The sequence below is a fragment of the Panthera pardus genome, unplaced genomic scaffold (assembly GCF_024362965.1).
Source record: "Panthera pardus isolate Hobbes unplaced genomic scaffold, ASM2436296v1 HiC_scaffold_18, whole genome shotgun sequence".
NCBI classification, from domain to species: domain Eukaryota; kingdom Metazoa; phylum Chordata; class Mammalia; order Carnivora; family Felidae; genus Panthera; species Panthera pardus.
The window spans coordinates 15,560,711-15,579,225 of record NW_026526743.1 but is presented as its reverse complement, the minus strand read 5'-3'; the positions used below and the strand labels follow the sequence as shown (position 1 = coordinate 15,579,225).

General features: G+C 51.7%; 1 protein-coding gene across 4 annotated transcripts in view; it reads left to right on the top strand.

The window, feature by feature from the left end:
* Positions 1-18,515, top strand: part of RYR1 (ryanodine receptor 1) — a 115,845-nt gene that overhangs the window by 29,720 nt on the left and 67,610 nt on the right. For all 4 annotated transcript variants that reach the window (XM_053906005.1, XM_053906003.1, XM_053906004.1 and 1 more), the window contains exons 28-43: positions 1,282-1,676; positions 2,632-2,764; positions 3,634-3,794; positions 4,223-4,388; positions 6,494-6,580; positions 6,741-6,967; positions 8,252-8,864; positions 10,364-10,627; positions 10,971-11,171; positions 11,512-11,623; positions 12,853-12,999; positions 15,240-15,513; positions 16,233-16,347; positions 16,435-16,567; positions 16,975-17,069; positions 18,345-18,480. In XM_053906005.1, the coding sequence (XP_053761980.1) occupies positions 1,282-1,676; positions 2,632-2,764; positions 3,634-3,794; positions 4,223-4,388; positions 6,494-6,580; positions 6,741-6,967; positions 8,252-8,864; positions 10,364-10,627; positions 10,971-11,171; positions 11,512-11,623; positions 12,853-12,999; positions 15,240-15,513; positions 16,233-16,347; positions 16,435-16,567; positions 16,975-17,069; positions 18,345-18,480 (3,259 nt within the window). The remainder of the gene's footprint in view (positions 1-1,281; positions 1,677-2,631; positions 2,765-3,633; positions 3,795-4,222; positions 4,389-6,493; positions 6,581-6,740; positions 6,968-8,251; positions 8,865-10,363; positions 10,628-10,970; positions 11,172-11,511; positions 11,624-12,852; positions 13,000-15,239; positions 15,514-16,232; positions 16,348-16,434; positions 16,568-16,974; positions 17,070-18,344; positions 18,481-18,515) is intronic.

Here is an 18,515-nt window from a genome sequence, read left to right as displayed (position 1 = left end):
GCCCTGCATCTGAGCTGACAGGGCAGAGCCTGCTTGGGATTCTCTCTCTCTCCTTCTCTCTCTGCCTGCATCCCCCTCCCCCATCTCAGCAATAAATAAATAAACATTTTTAAAAATTTAAAAAGGAAAGGAGCCAGACACAAAACACATCTTGTAGGATCCCATTCGTAGAAAGTTCAAGAACAGGCAGAGCTAATCTATGGTGTGCTAAATCAGGAGGATGTTACCGTGAAAGAATACCTCCGAAGTTTAGTTACTTTGCACACAAATCACAGGAGGGAGATGGTCAGTAGACTCTTGCCCAAGAGCAAAACAGGGTCTATAAGAGATGGGAGAGAGTAGAGAAAAAGACCCTGCAGACGTTCTGAGAACAGCAAATCTTGGCCACAGTTTCTGGGTAAAATTTGTTGGCTGGCAGAAAGGGAGCACAGAGGTCTTGGTATTTGGTCTTTGAAGAGAGACACCAAAGAGTGGGAACCACTCCAGTTGTTTTTGGAGTCTCCAGAAGACCTTGGAGAGCCTGTCTTTGGAACGTAGAGGCCAGGCACCTGCTCTCTGTCAGCTCCTGCCTCTTGTTTAAGCCAGGCTGGTACATTTCTCTCATCAGAATCCCTCACTGCCTTTGAGAGAGTGGTGTCTAAGTGGGCACCAAGGGGGCTCCTGAGGGACTTGGTCAATTTTGTTTCTCCATCTGGGTGCTGGGCACACAGGTGGGGCCACTCTATAACCTCGTCATGTTGTGCATTATGACACGCCCCCTTCCCTTAATGTTGTGTCTCCATATACAGAAAGTTTAGCAAAAGTTCATCTGGGGAGCCTTTACAAAACTCTGCCCCTTCTGGCCTGCTCTCCCTGAGACTCTCCCCAAGAGACCAGGAGGGCAGGGCCTTTGTCCTGTTCACTGATGTGTTCCTGGCACTTGGAACAGTGCCTGGCACACAGTAGGCTCTCAGTAAGTATTTGTGGAATGGATGGATGGGTGGATGACTTAGTCTGGAGTGAGACACACAGGTAGGTCTTGGAAACTCCCCAAGTGATTCCAGTGGATTCCAGTGTCTGACCAGGGCTGCCACTGTACAGGTGCCTAGACAGAGATTGGCAGAGGGCTGAACGCACCCCGCAGCCAAGCTGTGTGTCCCACGGGGAGCGCATCCGCCCAGAGGAGCGAGTCTGGCTGATTCTCACAGGTGCTCTAAGGCCTAACGGCGGCTCTGTGAGTACCAGGTTTGGGACCCATGGCCTAGCCTGCCTGCCCGGCTCAGTCTTCCTGCTTCCCTTCAGGTGGCCCGCGTGGATGGCACTGTGGATACACCGCCCTGCCTGCGCCTGAGCCACCGCACCTGGGGCTCCCAGAACAGTCTCGTGGAGATGCTCTTTCTCCGGCTCAGCCTTCCGGTCCAGTTCCACCAGCACTTCCGCTGCACGGCTGGGGCCACGCCCCTGGCGCCCCCAGGCCTGCAGCCCCCCGCCGAGGATGAGGTCAGAGCGGCAGAACCCGACCCGGACTATGAAAACCTGCGCCGCTCAGCGGGGCGCTGGGGCGAGGCTGAGGGGGCCAAAGAAGGAACTGCCAAGGAGGGGGCACCCGGGGGCAACGCCCAGGCTGGGGCAGAGGCCCCGCCCGCCAGGGTGGAGAACGAGAAGGATGCTACCACAGAGAAGAACAAGAAGAGAGGGTGAGTCAAGGGTGGGGCCAGGGTGGGGTTTGGGACCCCCAATTAGGTAACCTCAATAACTTGAGGAACCCCAATGTATCCCAGAGTGGCCCTATATATGTTAAGAGGAGTCAGAACACTGAGGGAGACTATCATGCCACAAGTGAACCCCATTCTTTTCCTGGGATGCCCTCATTTCCTTGAGGATGTAAAATCAGAGTACCCCACTATATCTATGGAGAACTCCCCTATCCTTGGGGGTACCTAATGGGCCTCAAAGCATTTCACCCAATGGACTTCATTATCCATGGACACTATAGTGGACAGACACTAAAATATCATGGGAGAGTTGATGGTACCCCAGGGTATCCCAGTGAACACCACTGGTCTTCTAGATTGGGGTCACTTCTCTGTGTCAAATGTGCCCCCAAAAAGCTAACTTCAAAGGAGACTCTCAAAAGGCATTAAACCTGATTTGAAGCAAATGTGTCTTCCTCTACTAGGCAGTGGTTTTCAATGGGATGTAGTTCTGTGTCTCTCGGCGGGTGTTTGGACGTGATGGACGATGTTGGTCATCACGGTTTGTTGAGGTGGTGGTACTGCTCCAGGAATCCTACATGCCTTCAGTGTATAAGACAGTACCACACAATGAAGAATTGTCCTTTCCCAAATGCCTTTAGCACCCATATGAGAAATGCAGACTTGGGGAACCACTGTAGGCCCCAAAGGGAACCTCCATGTTCCCAGAGGCACTTTTAAATTTGGGTGACTGGGTATCAGCAAGCACAGAGCACAGATTCTCCAGAATGGATTATGCGGACACAGTTGAGAGTTTTATCCTTCAAGAGGCGAGGTCTTGGGCATTAGAAATGGGATGTATTTAGGATGGACGGGGGGCCATGAATGTTGTGGTGAAGAGGCCTGGGGGGACTGGGCTTGAAAGCTGGCTCTCACGGTAGCCTTTCCTCATCACCAGGTTCTTATTCAAGGCCAAGAAGGCCGCCATGATGACCCAACCACCAGCCACTCCCACTCTGCCTCGACTCCCTCGAGAGGTGGTGCCTGCCGACAACCGTGATGACCCCGAGATCATCCTCAATACCACCACGGTGTGAACCTGGGGCCCTTAACTCCGAGACCCCTCAGATTTCCAAATTTCATGCTGCCATCTCTAGTAATTTCCCTTCCTGGGGACACCCTGATATGTACTGAAGTCCACAAAATAGAGCACACACTGAGTTAATCCCTTGAACTCCTGAATCCGTATAGCTAGGGGTCTAAAAATTGCAGGGAACACCATGAAGCTATAAGGCACACTGATAAAACTCCCAGGGATCCCAGAATCCAGAGCATATAGCAATGTGGACTTGGGACCTCAATATTTGGGTTCACCCATATAAACTCGATACCCCCAAATTTAATAGCTACTCTCGTATATTCCTGGGAAGCAAAATTGACAATGATCTCAATAAAGTTTAGGGATTTCCCAAATCTGGAATGTTTTCTGAGACAGGTAGCTTCGTGGTTAGGATTATGGGCTACCTGGGTGCCAAGTGGGTAAGTCACCTCAACTGCTCTCTATGCCTTCTCCTTTATGGAAGCTTTATGGTTCTCCCATCAGTAAAATGAGGATAAAAGTTGTACCCACTTGATGGTGATTATAAAAGTTAAGGAAATTAACTTGTGAGTTAACTTGTAAGTTAACTTGTTTGTTAACTATTATTTATCAGTAACTTTGCGATTTGGAGAGGGACCCAAATTTGGGGGTATCACAAATAGTCCCAGAGGATTCCCGAGTCTAAAAATATATCAGTAGACACAGAAACAGGGACATAGACCCAGGGGGTCTCAAAACCAGTAATTTATTGTTGAACTCCCAGAGGACACTGCAAATCCAGAGAGGCCAACTTAGAGTCCCAGGGAAGCCCTGTGTCACCCGCCTTCCAGACTGACCATTGATCCCCCTTTGCCTCTCTAGTACTATTACTCCGTGAGGGTCTTCGCTGGCCAGGAGCCCAGCTGCGTGTGGGTGGGCTGGGTCACCCCCGACTACCATCAACACGACATGAACTTCGACCTCAGCAAGGTCCGGGCAGTGACGGTGACCATGGGGGACGAACAAGGCAACGTCCACAGCAGGTGCCCAGGAGGGGTGGGGACAGTGGGAAGTGAGAGGTCAGTGCTGGGCACCTGGCTCGGCAGCTTCCCTCCCCCTCTTCTTCTCCTCTTCTCTTCCTGTTGACTTTCCAACAATGGCTCCTGCTCTTGGTTTTTTCTCCTCTTCTTTTTCCATTTGTTCTTTTCCATTTTCTCTTCCTTCTTCATCTCACCCTCCCCTTTCTACATTTCCTCCTTTCCCTGTTCTCTCTTCCTGCTCTTCTTCCCTCTCTTCCTCCCAGAACCCCCAGCCAACTTCTAAGAACCTTCACTCTGAGGGGCTCAGGGTTTCGGCATCAGGTCTGCAGGTGGTGGGGGTTTAGGTATGGAGCTCTGAGGTCATGGTGTCCTGGGAGTTTGGGGAAGGAAGTGTCCAGAGTCCGTGCACTGACCACTCCTGTTTCCTCCAGCCTCAAGTGCAGCAACTGCTACATGGTGTGGGGCGGGGACTTCGTGAGCTCGGGGCAGCAGGGCCGGATCAGCCACACGGACCTTGTCATTGGCTGCCTCGTGGACTTGGCCACTGGCCTGATGACATTTACTGCCAATGGCAAAGAAAGCAACACCTTTTTCCAGGTGAGCCCGGCCCTCAGCAACTTAGCAACAGTGTTCTCATGTCCCACTACACTGGGATGACCCTTCCAGACCCCCTCTGAGGACAGATCCCAGAGAGACAGGACAAAAACAGCTCCTAGTCTGCCCTCAGGACAGGCCAGACCTGGGTAGTTCCGGGGGGACCACCTAGTTAACCTTGCATTGAACTGACACCCAGAACGGAGGAGACAGCCTTGACCCTGGAGAGTGGTCCATATTCCCTCTTAGGCCAGGTGACATCAATTGCCAACCTTTCACCAATCAAGGAACACCCTAGGATGAATCCTAAGGTAGCCTTTTCCTTTTCAACGTTTTACGATGAAAGATCTCAAACGTACAACAAAATTAAAGGAATCGTACTTTGAACACCCACATACCCACTACCAAGAATCTACCACCTACACTGGCTTTATGACATATTTATCCACCTATCCACCCATTAATCCATCTAACTTGGATTCTGTAAAACTTTATTTTATTTTTATTCTTTAAACTTTACTTATTTTGAGAGATCGGGCAAGCAGGGGAGGGGCAGAGAGAGAGGGAGAGAGAGAATCCCAAGCAGGTTCCATGATGTCAGCCCAGAGCCCGATGCGGGGTTCGATCTCACAAACCGTGTGAGATCATGACCCAAGCCGAAATCAAGAATCGGATGCTTAACCGACTGAGCCACCCAGGCGCCCCTAAAACTTTATTTCAAATGGAGAATTTTCAAAAACATGCAAAAATAGAATAGCGTACTGAACCTCCATGTCCCCACCACCCAGCTTCAACGAGTACGCACTCACAGCCAATCTCGTGTCGTCTTTAGCCTCCACGCCCCCCTCACTGCCATACACTCTGGATGGTTTTGAAGGAGTCCCCAGATATCTTTTCATCTCTTTTCAGTATGTATCTCTAAAAAAATAAGGATTCTTTTAAAAAGCATGACCACAATACCACTTGGATCTAAAAAACAAACACGAACAAATCCAATAATTCCTAATTAATTAACCAAATATCCAGTCCATGTTCCCATTTCCCCGGTTGTCTCAAAACTGTCTTTTTCCCATTTGTTCATTTGAACTGGAATCCAAATAAGATCTTCTATTTTAATTGGTTGCTAGATCCCTCGAGTCTCCTGTGTAGATTTTCCTTCCAGCTCTCTCTCTCTTCGAAATGTGTTTGCTGAAGAAACCAGGCTGTCTGTCCTGTAAAGCTTTGCTTCTCAAAGTGTGGTCCCTGGACCGGCCGGGTCTGCCTCACCTGGGGGCTCATTAGAGATGCAGACTCTCAGGGCACCTTGGGTGGCTCAGTCGGTTAAGCGGCTGGCCCTTGGTTGCAGCTCAGGTCATGATCTCACGGTTTCATGAGTTCAAGCCCCGCATCGGGCTCTGCACTGGCAATGCAGAGCCTGCTTGGGATTCTCTCTCTCTCTCCCTCTCTCTCTCTCTCTCTCTGTCTCTGCCCCTCCCCCCTCAAAATAAATAATAAAACTTAAAAAAAATTTTTAAAAATGCAGAATCTCAGGCTTCCCCCCAGACCTGCCCAATGAGAATGCCAAACTTAATCCTGGGAGATTTGTGTGTCTACCGCCATCGGGAGTGCCGGCCTAGCTTCTCAGTCTGCATCTGGCTGTCGCATCCCCCTGGTGTTGTTTTAACATTTTCCTCTGTCCCCTGTATTTCCTGGGAGCTAGGAGACGGGTCCAGAGGTGCGGTTAGATTCAGGTTGGGCAAGACGGCTTCACAGACGATGGTGTTTGTGGTGTGGGGGTTCCGCTGCGGAGATCAGAGGGGCTGGAGGGAAAGCGCAGTCAGAAGAACTTTCTGGGTTTTGAAGCATGAGTCTTGGGAGAGAAGTGGGAATGGTGGCGGGCATGATATGCACAGTGATCCCGGGGGAGCTGGAGGTTGGCCTGGCCGGATCAGAAGGGGGACAGCCCGTGAGCAGCCTCGGGGTCATTGGGGCGCTTTCAGTGCCTGAGTTTGGATCCGTAGACACCAGCAGGATCAAGCTGGGGCAATCGACCCCAGGGTTCAGAATCCACGCTCAACATCACCTCCAGGTCACCCGCTTCCTCATCCTGCCCTCTTCTGTCTTGCCAGGTGGAGCCCAACACGAAGCTGTTTCCTGCCGTCTTTGTCCTGCCCACCCACCAGAATGTCATCCAGTTTGAGCTGGGGAAGCAGAAGGTGAGGGTGCGGTGATGGGGCAGGCTGAGGCAGTAGGTGCGGGAGGTCAGGCTGGCAGAGTGGCTGAAAAGTGGGACAATCCGGGAGGTCTCCCTGGAAGCAGAGTGGCAGGACAGAGAGGGCTGGGAATCGTGACCGGTGAACACCTCTGTGCCTCCAGAACATCATGCCTCTGTCAGCCGCCATGTTTCTGAGTGAGCGCAAGAACCCGGCCCCGCAGTGCCCGCCTCGGCTCGAGGTGCAGATGCTGATGCCTGTCTCGTGGAGCCGGATGCCCAACCACTTCCTGCAGGTGGAGACGCGGCGAGCCGGCGAGCGGCTGGGCTGGGCCGTGCAGTGCCAGGAGCCACTGACCATGATGGCGTTGCACATCCCTGAGGAGAACCGGTCAGGGCCGGCCCAGACCCGCAGGGGTGGGACGGGTGTTGCAAGCCCTCTGGGGTCCAGATCCCCCTCAGTGCACCCCTCCACCCGTACCCCAGGACTCCAGACAACACCCCACTAGGCCCCAGACCTACCTCAGGGAACCCTGACTCAGCACGGGCATCCCCAGATAAGACAACAGGGGACTCCAGACCCACCTCAGAGGGCTTTAGGCCCATATTAGTGGACCAACGACTCACCTCCAGGGACCCCAGACCTACCCCACAGGGCTCCAAGCCTATGTCAGGGGGCCGGGTCCACACTGAGGAGCCACACAACACTCCAGGAGCCTCAAGTGCACCTCGGAGGGTCACGGACATTACTCAGAGGGGCCTGCACGCGCCCCCGGTTGTGCTGGGAGACACGCCCACGGAGACTTCCGGATGTGTCCCGTGGGGATCTCAAGCCCAGTCCAGGGGACCCAGACACACCCGGGGTAGAGATGTGTTCACATGTATGGCAGGAATGCTCTTAGTTACTCTGAACACACAGTCCAGTCCCAGACTCACTCCAGGAGGCTGTAACGTGTGTCATCTTCCTTTTATTCGTTCATTCAACAAACGGCTCTGAGCTTTTCCTACGTGGCCAGCAGCATTCTGGGCTGGAGACACCAAGCTCTTGTGAACAGACACTCCAGCAATGCTCACGTATAACTCTGGGGCTCAGACTTGCCCAAAGGGACTCAGGCCCGCCTCCGGGAGTCCCAGATTCACTCACTCACTCTATCTATCCATCATCCACCCATCTATCTATCTACCTGTCTGTCTAACAAGCATTTATTGAACACTCACTATGTGCGAAGTCCTGTTTAGGTTCTGGGAATACAGCAGAAAACAAAAACAAACAAACAAAACCCCAAAAGGCAGACAGGTCCTGCCCTGGTGGGGTCTACATTCTCGTTGCACTCAAACATAGCCAAGTTACTCAGCCCTGCCAGAGGGAGGTTCAGTTTCCATTTGGGAATCCCAGACGTATCTTAGGGTCACCAGATCTCCTCTGGAGATTCTCAGATACTGAGTACCAGACCATCCCAGGGATCCCAGACATATCCCAAGGAGCCCCCAGACCACCTAGGGACTTCTAGAACCGTGGAAAGACCCAGCTCCACACACCTCACAGCACCCTGACCCAGCGGGCCCCCCGGGAACCCCTGCTGGGGTGGCCGCCACTCTCACCGGTACCCCTCTCTGCCTCTCTGTGCCCCTGCTTCCCACGTCCTCTGCTGGCTCTGGCCCGTCTCCGCCGCAGATGCATGGACATCCTGGAGCTGTCGGAGCGCCTGCACCTGCAGCGGTTCCACTCCCACACCCTCCGCCTCTACCGCGCCGTGTGCGCCCTGGGCAACAACCGCGTGGCGCATGCTCTGTGCAGCCACGTGGACCAGGCGCAGCTGTTACACGCCCTGGAGGACGCGCACCTGCCGGGCCCGCTGCGGGCGGGCTACTACGACCTGCTCATCAGCATCCATCTGGAAAGTGCCTGCCGCAGCCGCCGCTCCATGCTCTCTGAGTACATCGTGCCCCTCACGGAGGAGACCCGCGCCATCACTCTCTTCCCGCCCGGAAAGAGTGCCGAAAACGGCCCCCGCCGCCACGGCCTGCCTGGCGTTGGCGTCAGCACCTCGCTGCGGCCTCCACACCATTTTTCACCGCCCTGCTTCGTGGCTGCCCTGCCGGCCGCCGGGGCGGCGGAAGCCCCGGCCCGCCTCAGCCCCAGCATCCCTCTCGAGGCCCTGCGGGATAAAGCACTGAGAATGCTGGGGGAGGCCGTGCGCGGTGGTGGGCAGCACGCACGTGACCCTGTCGGGGGCTCTGTGGAGTTCCAGTTTGTGCCCGTGCTCAAGCTCGTGTCCACCCTGCTGGTAATGGTTTCCTCCTGCTTCCTTCTGTCCCATTCTTCTTCCACATTCCAAACAATCCATCCACCCATACGTCAACCTCCCTCTCATTTGTGCCTCCAACCGCCCGTTCATCTCTCCATCCTTCGTTCCCTTTTCCTCCCATCCGTTCATCTGTCATCTGTTAATCTGCTTATCGTTGTTTTCTCCCTTCTTTCCATTGGTCCATCCAACCATCATTCATCCATCTATCGATCCATTCATCCTCCACCTACCTTTCCATCCATCCAGTTATTCAAACGTACTCCCATCTTCCCATCCACGAGACCATCCACTTATTCTTCTATTTTCTGCCCACGTACCCATCCATCCATTCATGTACCGTCCATCCAGTTTTCAATCTAGTTGTCCATTCATCCTTCCGTTTACTCATACATCAGTACACCCACTGTTCCATCTGTTCATTTACCCACCTACCCACTTATTTATTAATCTGTCTTTCCTTTCATGCATCCAGCTATCATCCGCCTTCCCCCTGTGCATCCATCCATCCACCCATCTACAGATTCATCCATTCCTTCATCTTCCACCTACCTGTCTGTTCACCGATGCATCTCTCAATCCATATGTATGTGGACCCATCCACCTACCCACAAATCCGCCCAACCATCTACACCCATTCGTCCACCTCCCATCCACCCATTCTTCCTCCTCTATTTCATGGGCCCTTTCATTCACATACCCATCTAATGACTCATGAATATGTACATCCATCCAAATTTTCGTGCCCAAACTATCCACCCATCCATCATCCAAGCATCCCATTTCATCCCATCCCCTGGCTATTTACCCATTTATCTGTTTACCCATCCACTCATTTACATACTCATGCACCTGTCACATCATCCATCCACCTACCCACCCATCCATACACTACATATCCTGTCATCTATCCACCCATCTCTTCCTCCACCTTTACTTTCATCTTTCCATCCATATCTGCCCATCAATTTCTCTCCCCTTCAGACCTCTGATATTCCATCTGTTAAGTCAGCCACCCAGTCCCCCCTCCCCCACTTACCCATCTCTCTTTTCCCCACTGTTTTTCCCTTTCATCTACCTTCTCTCCCTCCGTCTGTTAGCGTTTTCATTATGTTTACTGAGTGCTAGCATATGCTAGGAGCTATGAAGGCATCCATCAGGGTAGGGCATGGTCTGTTTCAGAGTCACATATGCTCAAGTTTAGGAGAGAACATTTGCTAGTGAAGGGAGAGGCACTCATGTTTGGCTCTGTGGTCTGGTTGGCTATGTGCTTAGGTGGGACACAGGGTGTGGATCTGGGGGGATCTTAAGGAGGCTGGAGAGCAGGGCAGGGGGTGACATTTCTCTGTGTTGGAGGAATCACATCTAGCCCATGCAGGAATGAGTTTGGCATATTCAGGAGAAGTAGGTTGGGGAGTGAGGCTGGGACTTAATTTGAGGTCTTGTGGGCCACAGTGAAGGATCCAGGCTTTGTCCTATAGGTGATGGGCATCTTTGATGATGAGGATGTGAAACAGATCTTGAAGATGATTGAGCCTGAAGTATTCACTGAAGAAGAAGAGGAAGAGGAAGAGGAGGAAGAGGAAGAAGAAGATGAAGAGGAGAAGGAAGAGGATGAGGAGGAAGAGGCACAGGAGAAGGAAGATGAGCAAAAAGAGGAAGAGGAGACAGCCGAAGGGGAAAAAGAAGAAGGCCTGGAGGAAGGGCTGCTCCAGATGAAGTTGCCAGAGTCTGTGAAGTTACAGGTAGGCTGGTTCTTCCTGTTCTCCAGCCTCCACTCATCCAGGCTGGAAAACACAGGATCTGGTGGGGGATGAGTCTGGACCTTGCCCTGAGGCAGTGGGGAGCTATGGAAGTGCCACAGGTGGTTGGCATGCTTCTGGCTTCAAATGGCCTCTCTGGTTGCCATGTGGCAAGTGAATTGGAGGGATGAGACCACGGAGAAGTCTGGCTTAAGGATCCAGGCAGGAAATGACGGCGGCAGATGGGGCAGGGCCATGGAGAGGGGAGAGGAAGCAAGAAAAGTTTTTAAGGAAGTCCTGATGGTCTCACTGCCGTCATCCCTACTGCATGGCTGTCCTCCCACAGATGTGCCACCTGCTGGAGTATTTCTGTGACCAAGAGCTGCAGCACCGTGTGGAATCCCTAGCAGCCTTTGCGGAGCGCTATGTGGACAAACTCCAGGCCAACCAGCGGGACCGCTATGGCCTCCTCATGAAATCCTTCACCATGTCCGCAGCTGAGACTGCCCGACGTACTCGCGAGTTCCGCTCCCCACCCCAGGAGCAGGTCTTCTGACCCCTGATCCCAGCTGGCATTATTTTTAAATCCCAACATCAACCCCTCCCCCCACTCTGATCGCTGATGGTACTAAACCTCCAAGCTCAGGCCTGACCCCTGACCCTGTTGATATATTTATCTCTTACTCTTCTATGTCTCTCTGAACCAATAGGACCTCTTAGTAGGACCTCAGACTGACCCTGACTCCTTTCAAACCTCTAATTTCTCAGATAGTCTTCATTAACTCATGGCCTTAGACAGGGACTCACAATTGGATCTTTGATCCTTGATCTCAGAATTTCTGCTCTTGAGCTTCTGACCCTCATTCTAACTTACGACCTTCCCCTAGATAAACATGCTATTGCACTTCAAAGATGGTGAGGATGATGAAGATTGTCCTCTCCCTGAAGAGGTCCGGCAGGATTTGCTTGAATTTCATCAAGACTTGCTATCACACTGTGGTAAGAGAACAGAGAACCCTTCTCCCAGACTTTCTCTTGTGACCTTTCCTGAAGTTTCCCTAAGATTTCCTGATCTTAAATATTTACAGTTTTGGTGCAATGTAACTTTTGGTTGAACGAATGAATGAGCAGATATATTAGTGAACAGATAGAGGATGAGTGGAAGGATAAGCTTATAGGGGTGTTTGAGCGGATTATATATGGATGGATGGCTATCAGCAAGTGAGTGATGAGTGTGTAAATTGGTGGGTAAAGAGATAAATGAGTAAAGAAATGGGTGAAGAGATGACTGAGTGGACATATGGATAAAGAGAAGGATGATGGATGGATGGATAGTTGAATGATTAAAAATTGAATGGAGAGATGGTGGGTGTCTGGTGGGATGAATGGATAATTTCCATTGTTTCTGATAACTTAGTTAATAATCTTACTGAGATTCTTTTATATATGATGAGTTGTTTTTCTCTGGCTGACTTTCAAGTTTTCTGTTTGCCTTTGTTTTGAAACAGGTGGGTATGATGTGTCTAAGTGCAGAGCTCTTTGATTTTATCCCACTTGGAATTTGTTAAGTTTCTCGGATGTATAGATTCATATTTTTCATCAGATTTGAGGGACTTTTGGGCTATTATTTCTGCACATTTTTGTGGCCATTTTTCATTTCTGTTTCTGGGATTCCCATTATGCATATATTGATATATTTTGTGATGTTCTGGTCCACAGGCTCTAAGGTTCTGTTAGTTTTTCTTCATTCTTTTTTATTCTTCAGACTGGATAACCTCTATTGTCCTAACTTTAAGTTCACTGATTCTTTCTCCTACCAGATCAAATATGCTATTGTATTCCTCTAGTGATTTTAAAAGTTCAGTTATTGTAATTTTCAGCCCCAAAAACTTCTATATGGTTATTTTTTTATATGACCTGCCTCTTTACTAATATTCTCTATTTGAGGAGTCACTATCATCATACTTCTCTTTAATACTTTAGACATGGTTTCCTTTAGTTCTTTAACCTATTTACAATAGCTGGTTTAAAAAATATTTAAAATGCTTCAAAGAATGAATAAATGAACAAACATATGAACATATAGAGAAATAAATGAAGAACCCAAGAGGGGATACATGAGTGAGAAATGAATGAATGAACCAATGAATGAACAAAGAAGTGAATGACTGAGTAGATGAATAAACAAACAGATGAAGGACACCCTCTATCTTCTTGACCAACTCCAGGAATTCAGCTGGAGGGAGAGGAGGAGGAGCCAGAGGAAGAGGCCACCCTGGGCAGCCGCCTGATGAGCCTGTTGGAGAAAGTGAGGCTGGTGAAGAAGAAGGAGGAGAAACCTGAGGAGGAACCACCTGCTGAGGAGGCCAAACCCCGTGAGGACTGGGGCCTTAGGGAGGGACAGGGATGGGGCAGACGGCCTTGCATTTGGGGAGCCTCTGGGTCCAAGACAGGCCATGAGGAATAGGGAAAAGGGAGGGGTGGATTAATGAGGGAGGAGGAGTGGGAGGTAGGGTGAGAGAAGAGGCATGCTGGAAGTGTGGCCGAAATGTGGGGGCTGCACAGGATGTGTGTTGGACCGGTGTGCCATATGGCCTGCCAGAGCAGAGACATACATCCCACCTCGGGATGGTGGAAGCTCCTATACCAGCATGGCTTCTGTGTTCTCATGGATTTTCTTTGTTTTTCTCTTTGTTGGTTTTTGTTTTGTTTTTTTGTTTTGTTTTGTTTTGTTTGTGAAACAGTTACTATGACGAGGGATTAGAAACACTGTTATGATAAGTGTTGGGCCAGTGGGTCATTGTGCAAATTATACATCAGCTCTATCCAACAAGGACAGAATCCCTGATGTTGGTACAGGGTTTAATTCTACAACAGTCAAGGCACTGTTGGCTTGGCTGAGGAATATTGTAGGGGGGAAAAGTCACAGTCTCTGTTCTTCAGGAGTTTAGAATATTGTAACAGATACACATATACATATACCATAATGTCAGGTGGCCATGGGTGCTAAGGAGAAAAATAAAGCTGAGTGATAGGAGACAGTGGGATAGATGGAGGGGCAGAGTGGAGGAGTGAGGTATGCAAAGATCTGGGAAGATGATTGGTACAAAGGGAACAGCCAGTGCGAAGGCCCTGAGGCAGGAACATGCTTGGTATGTTTCGAGGCCAGTGTGGGAGTGAGCAAGAGGAGAGGGGCAGGAGATGAGGTCACCAGGGCAAGGCCCAAACTTTAAAAAAAAAAGTGGGGGGGGAGGTGCTGGGTGATTCAGTTGGTTGAACATCCAACTCTTGATTTTGACTCAGGTCATGATCTCATGGTTCGTGAGTTCGAGCCCTGCATTGGGCTCTGCGCTAAGAGTGCAGCATTCTCCCTCTCTGCTCCCTGCCCCCGCCCCCCCCCCCCCAACTCTTGCTCTCTATCTTAAAATAAACAAATAAACTTAAAAAAAAGAAGAAGAAGAAGAAGTGCCAGGGCCAGATTGTGTAGCGCTTCTGGAAGGTCATGAATTGATATGACACCATCATTCAGTGTCAGTGCATGGAGGTTTCTCCTAAGCCTGAGACACATGAGACCTCTGTCTTTTCTCCCCCCAAATCCTGGAAAGGAAAAGGGTTGGGAGAGAGAGGCAAAGAGAGAAATGGATGCTGGATGGCAGGATGATGAGTCTCAAGGAGGGACTGGGAAAATAAACCCGTTAACCTTGACATCATTTTCAAATGACACCAAATGACATCAAATGACAGTTTTTCTTTGTGTCTGTTGTCTCTCTGGAGGAAAAATCAGCAGTACTTTTATTTATTTTTGTTTTTTTAATGTGTATTTATTTTTTTTTTAATTTTTTTTTCAACGTTTTTTATTTATTTTTGGGACAGAGAGAGACAGAGCATGAACGGGGGAGGGGCAGAGAGAGAGGGAGACACAGAATCGGAAGCAGGCTCCAGGCTCCGGGCCATCAGCCCAGAGCCTGACGCGGGGCTCGAACTCACGGACCGCGAGATCGTGACCTGGCTGAAGTCGGACGCTTAACCGACTGCGCCACCCAGGCGCCCCTAATGTGTATTTATTTTTGAGAGAGAGACAGAGTGTGAGTGGATGAGGGACAGAGAGAGGGAGACACTGAACCAGAAGCAGGCTCCAGGCTTTGAGCTGTCCAGCACAGAGCCCGATTCAGGGCTTGAACTCGTGAACCGTGAGATCATGACCTGAGCCGAAGTCGGACGCTTAACTGGCTGAGCCACCCAGGAGCCCCAAAAAATCAGCAGTATTTTTACAGAACAAGTGGAATTGCGACTTGTGCTTTCAAAGGTGCATTATATATTTGAAAGGTGCTTATAATGGTGCTCTGGTATTTTGAATGATACATTTTTTTTTCCTCTTGAAACCTTTAGGGGGCCCTTACTGTCTGGGTATTAGGGTGAAGAGAACAGGGAGGCTCTTAAAGCAATACAAAAAAAAAAAAAAAAAAAGATCTGCCAGAATCTGCCCCCTCCTGGCAGGTGACGGTAGGGACGGTTAGTAACTGCGAAGCCCTCTGGAAAGAGGGGCCCTTGCTCCGTTGTTCGGCTCAAGGCCGCAACCCGGCAGTGCGTTCTGACCCTTGCGTTCCCTTCCCAGAGTCGCTGCAGGAGCTGGTGTCCCACACGGTGGTGCGCTGGGCTCAAGAGGACTTTGTGCAGAGCCCTGAGCTCGTCCGCGCCATGTTCAGCCTCCTGCACCGGCAGTACGACGGGCTCGGGGAGCTGCTGCGTGCCCTGCCCCGGGCATACACCATCTCACCATCGTCCATGGAGGACACCATGAGCTTGCTTGAGTGCCTGGGCCAGATCCGATCGCTGCTCATCGTGCAGATGGGTCCCCAGGAGGAAAACCTCATGATCCAGAGCATTGGGTGAGGCTCTGAGGCTCTGCCCCTTCCCCTGACTTTGCTCTTCCCCTGGGAAGGAGGGGAGCCCTCCCAGCTCCAGCACGTCCCCCTGGCTCGTGTCCCCCGGATGCAGTGATGTCTCCTTCCTCCGCTTCGGGCCCATCCTTGCGGCGGGGTACTTCTCCCAGTAGCTGGCCCATCTCCCTGGCTGAGGTCTCCTCCCCTTACGTCTCCATCCGACCTCTGGGGTGACAGCTCTTACTCACCTGTGACTCTTGGCACAAGATTGACCTTCTCTGAGCTTCATCTTTATCTCTGGGCCGGGGAAGAGCCGTGCCTCCCTTGTGGAGTCACAGTGAGGCCTAGTGAGCTCCTGCGCGTAGGGGTGGTAATGATGATACGAATGACAGCATTGAGCACTCACTCGGTGTCAAATGTGCCTCATTCGGTCACTCAGCAAGCGTTTATTGAGCACCTACTTTGTGCCAGGCCCTTTCTAGGCATCTGGGGATACGACATGCAACATGGCGAGGGTCTCTGCTCTAGGGGAGCCCACCTTGGATCCATGCCTCAGTTTCCTTATCTGTACAATCGGGGTAATTTCATTCCTGCCATCCAGAGTAGACGTAAAGATTGAATGGGTTGGGATCTGTGAAGGGGGACGGTGAAGGCTCTGGGGGCTCTCCCTGGACTTGGGTCACACCCGGCCCCTGGAAACGCCACCGTACTCTACCTATTCACAGGAACATCATGAACAACAAAGTCTTCTACCAACACCCGAACCTGATGCGGGCACTGGGCATGCACGAGACAGTCATGGAGGTCATGGTGAATGTCCTCGGTGGCGGCGAATCCAAGGTAAGGGGCCTGTGTGGGCCGAGGAGCTCAGGGCAGGGGGCCACGGGGGGAGGCACTGACCAGCGGCCCGCTCTGCCTCCCCCCCAGGAGATCCGCTTCCCCAAGATGGTCACAAGCTGCTGCCGCTTCCTCTGCTACTTCTGTCGCATCAGCCGGCAGAACCAGCGCTCCATGTTCGACCACCTGAGCTATCTGCTGGAGAACAGTGGCATCGGCCTGGGTGAGAACACCCGAGCCCGGGGTGGAGGGAGAGCTGTCCCCCGGGGCCCACGCTCAGCAGTCTATCCAGGCATCCATGTCTGCTGGCTCGCTCACTCGTTCGGTCATTCAACAAACACTCACTCTCAACCCACCCTGGAGGTAGCCCTTAATGAGCGGTGCTGAGGGTCCACCCAGACAGCCGTGGCCCTGGCCCTCACAGGGCTCACAGTGCAGCGTGGAGGACACACAGTGACCGCCCAGGGTGCTCAGCCGTGGGATGGGGAAGCACGGGCCAGTGGAGGCACCTGACCCAGGCTGTAAAAGGGATGGTCAAGGAGGGCTTCCAAGAGGAGGTGAGACAAGCAGGAGTGAGACTGTCAACTACAATCCTCTAAAGAGCACTCTCTCTGCCTCTCGCCCTCACAGGCATGCAGGGCTCCACGCCTCTGGACGTGGCAGCTGCCTCTGTCATCGACAACAATGAGCTGGCCTTGGCATTGCAGGAGCAGGACCTGGAGAAGGTGTGGAAGGAGGAGGCCTGGCCTCCGCCTGGCCCCTTGGGGCACCTGCTAATTTGGGAGCCAGTCTATGGGATGGTCCGGGATTGAATCAGAGGGGGAATAATTTGCAGGGAAAGAACAAGGGCCCAGTCACTCACCACAGGGCCGAGTGCAAATCCACGCTTCACCCTCCCGCAGCTGCATGACCTTGGCACATTCCTTGCCCCCCACCCCGTACTCCCCGCCCCCCACTACTGTGTGTAGCAATGAAGGGCATGGGCTCTAGAGTTCAGCACCTTACAATAACTCCCCTTGCTCCCTTGCTGTGTGGCCTTGGACAAGTGACTTAAATTCTCCAGGCCCCTGTCTCCTCATCTGTAGAATGAATATAATAATCCAATAGGGTTATTCCGAGCACAGAATGGGTTAGTCCATGAAACCATTGATAAAACAGTAAGCACTCAACAAGAGTTATCTGCTCGTATAGTATTACTCGTCCAACAAACATTTACTGAGCACCTACTACGTGCCAGACCTGACCAAGGCAGCAGGGGTACTACAGTGATTGAGACAATCAAAAATTCTTGTCCTCATGAAGCTGACGTTCTAGTTGGGAAGATGAATAATAAACAAGATAAATAAGTAAAACATATAGTGTATTAGCTAGTGACGAGTGTTAAGGATGAAAAAAGCGAGCAGGGGAAAGAAACATCAAGTGTCAGGAGGGTGTCCAAGTTGAGACAAGTGTGATCAGAGAATGCCTCCCTGAGAAAGTGACTTTCAAATAAAGCTCTGAAGGAGGAGAGGGGCCATGTGGACATCAGGGGAAGAGCATTCCAGGCAGGGGAACCGCCAGTGCAAAGACCCCGAGGCAGAAGTGAGCTTCATGAGTTTGAGACCAGTTTGGTTAGAGCAGGGGGAGTGAGGGGTTAGGGGTGGGAAGTGAGGGCAGGGAGGTGACAGGGAAGATTGTGCAGAGGGTCTTGTGGGACCTCTCCATTTTACCTGGAGCGAGATGGCGCCACAGGAGGGTTCTAAGCAGGGAAGGGACGTGGCCTGACTCAGGCTGTTTGCAGGGTCCTTCTGTGCGTGGGATAGACTGCGGGAGCAGGGAACCCAGGCAGGAGACCATGTGACGGTCCAGGTGGGAGGTGAGGGCTCAGGGTGAGGATTATCGTTCGCCGAGAGATCCAGACCTGAATGAGGTCGCAGAGCTCCAGCGACGGGCAGGGAAGGGAGCCTTGGGGAGGAGGTGGTGCGGGTCTGGCCTCCGTCTGAGCCCGTCTCCACTCCCAGGTCGTGTCCTACCTGGCGGGTTGTGGCCTTCAAAGCTGCCCCATGCTCCTGGCCAAAGGGTACCCAGACATCGGCTGGAACCCTATTGGCGGTGAGCGCTACCTGGACTTTTTGCGCTTCGCCGTCTTCGTCAACGGTGAGTCAGGAGTTGGCGGTGGCGGGACAGGAGGC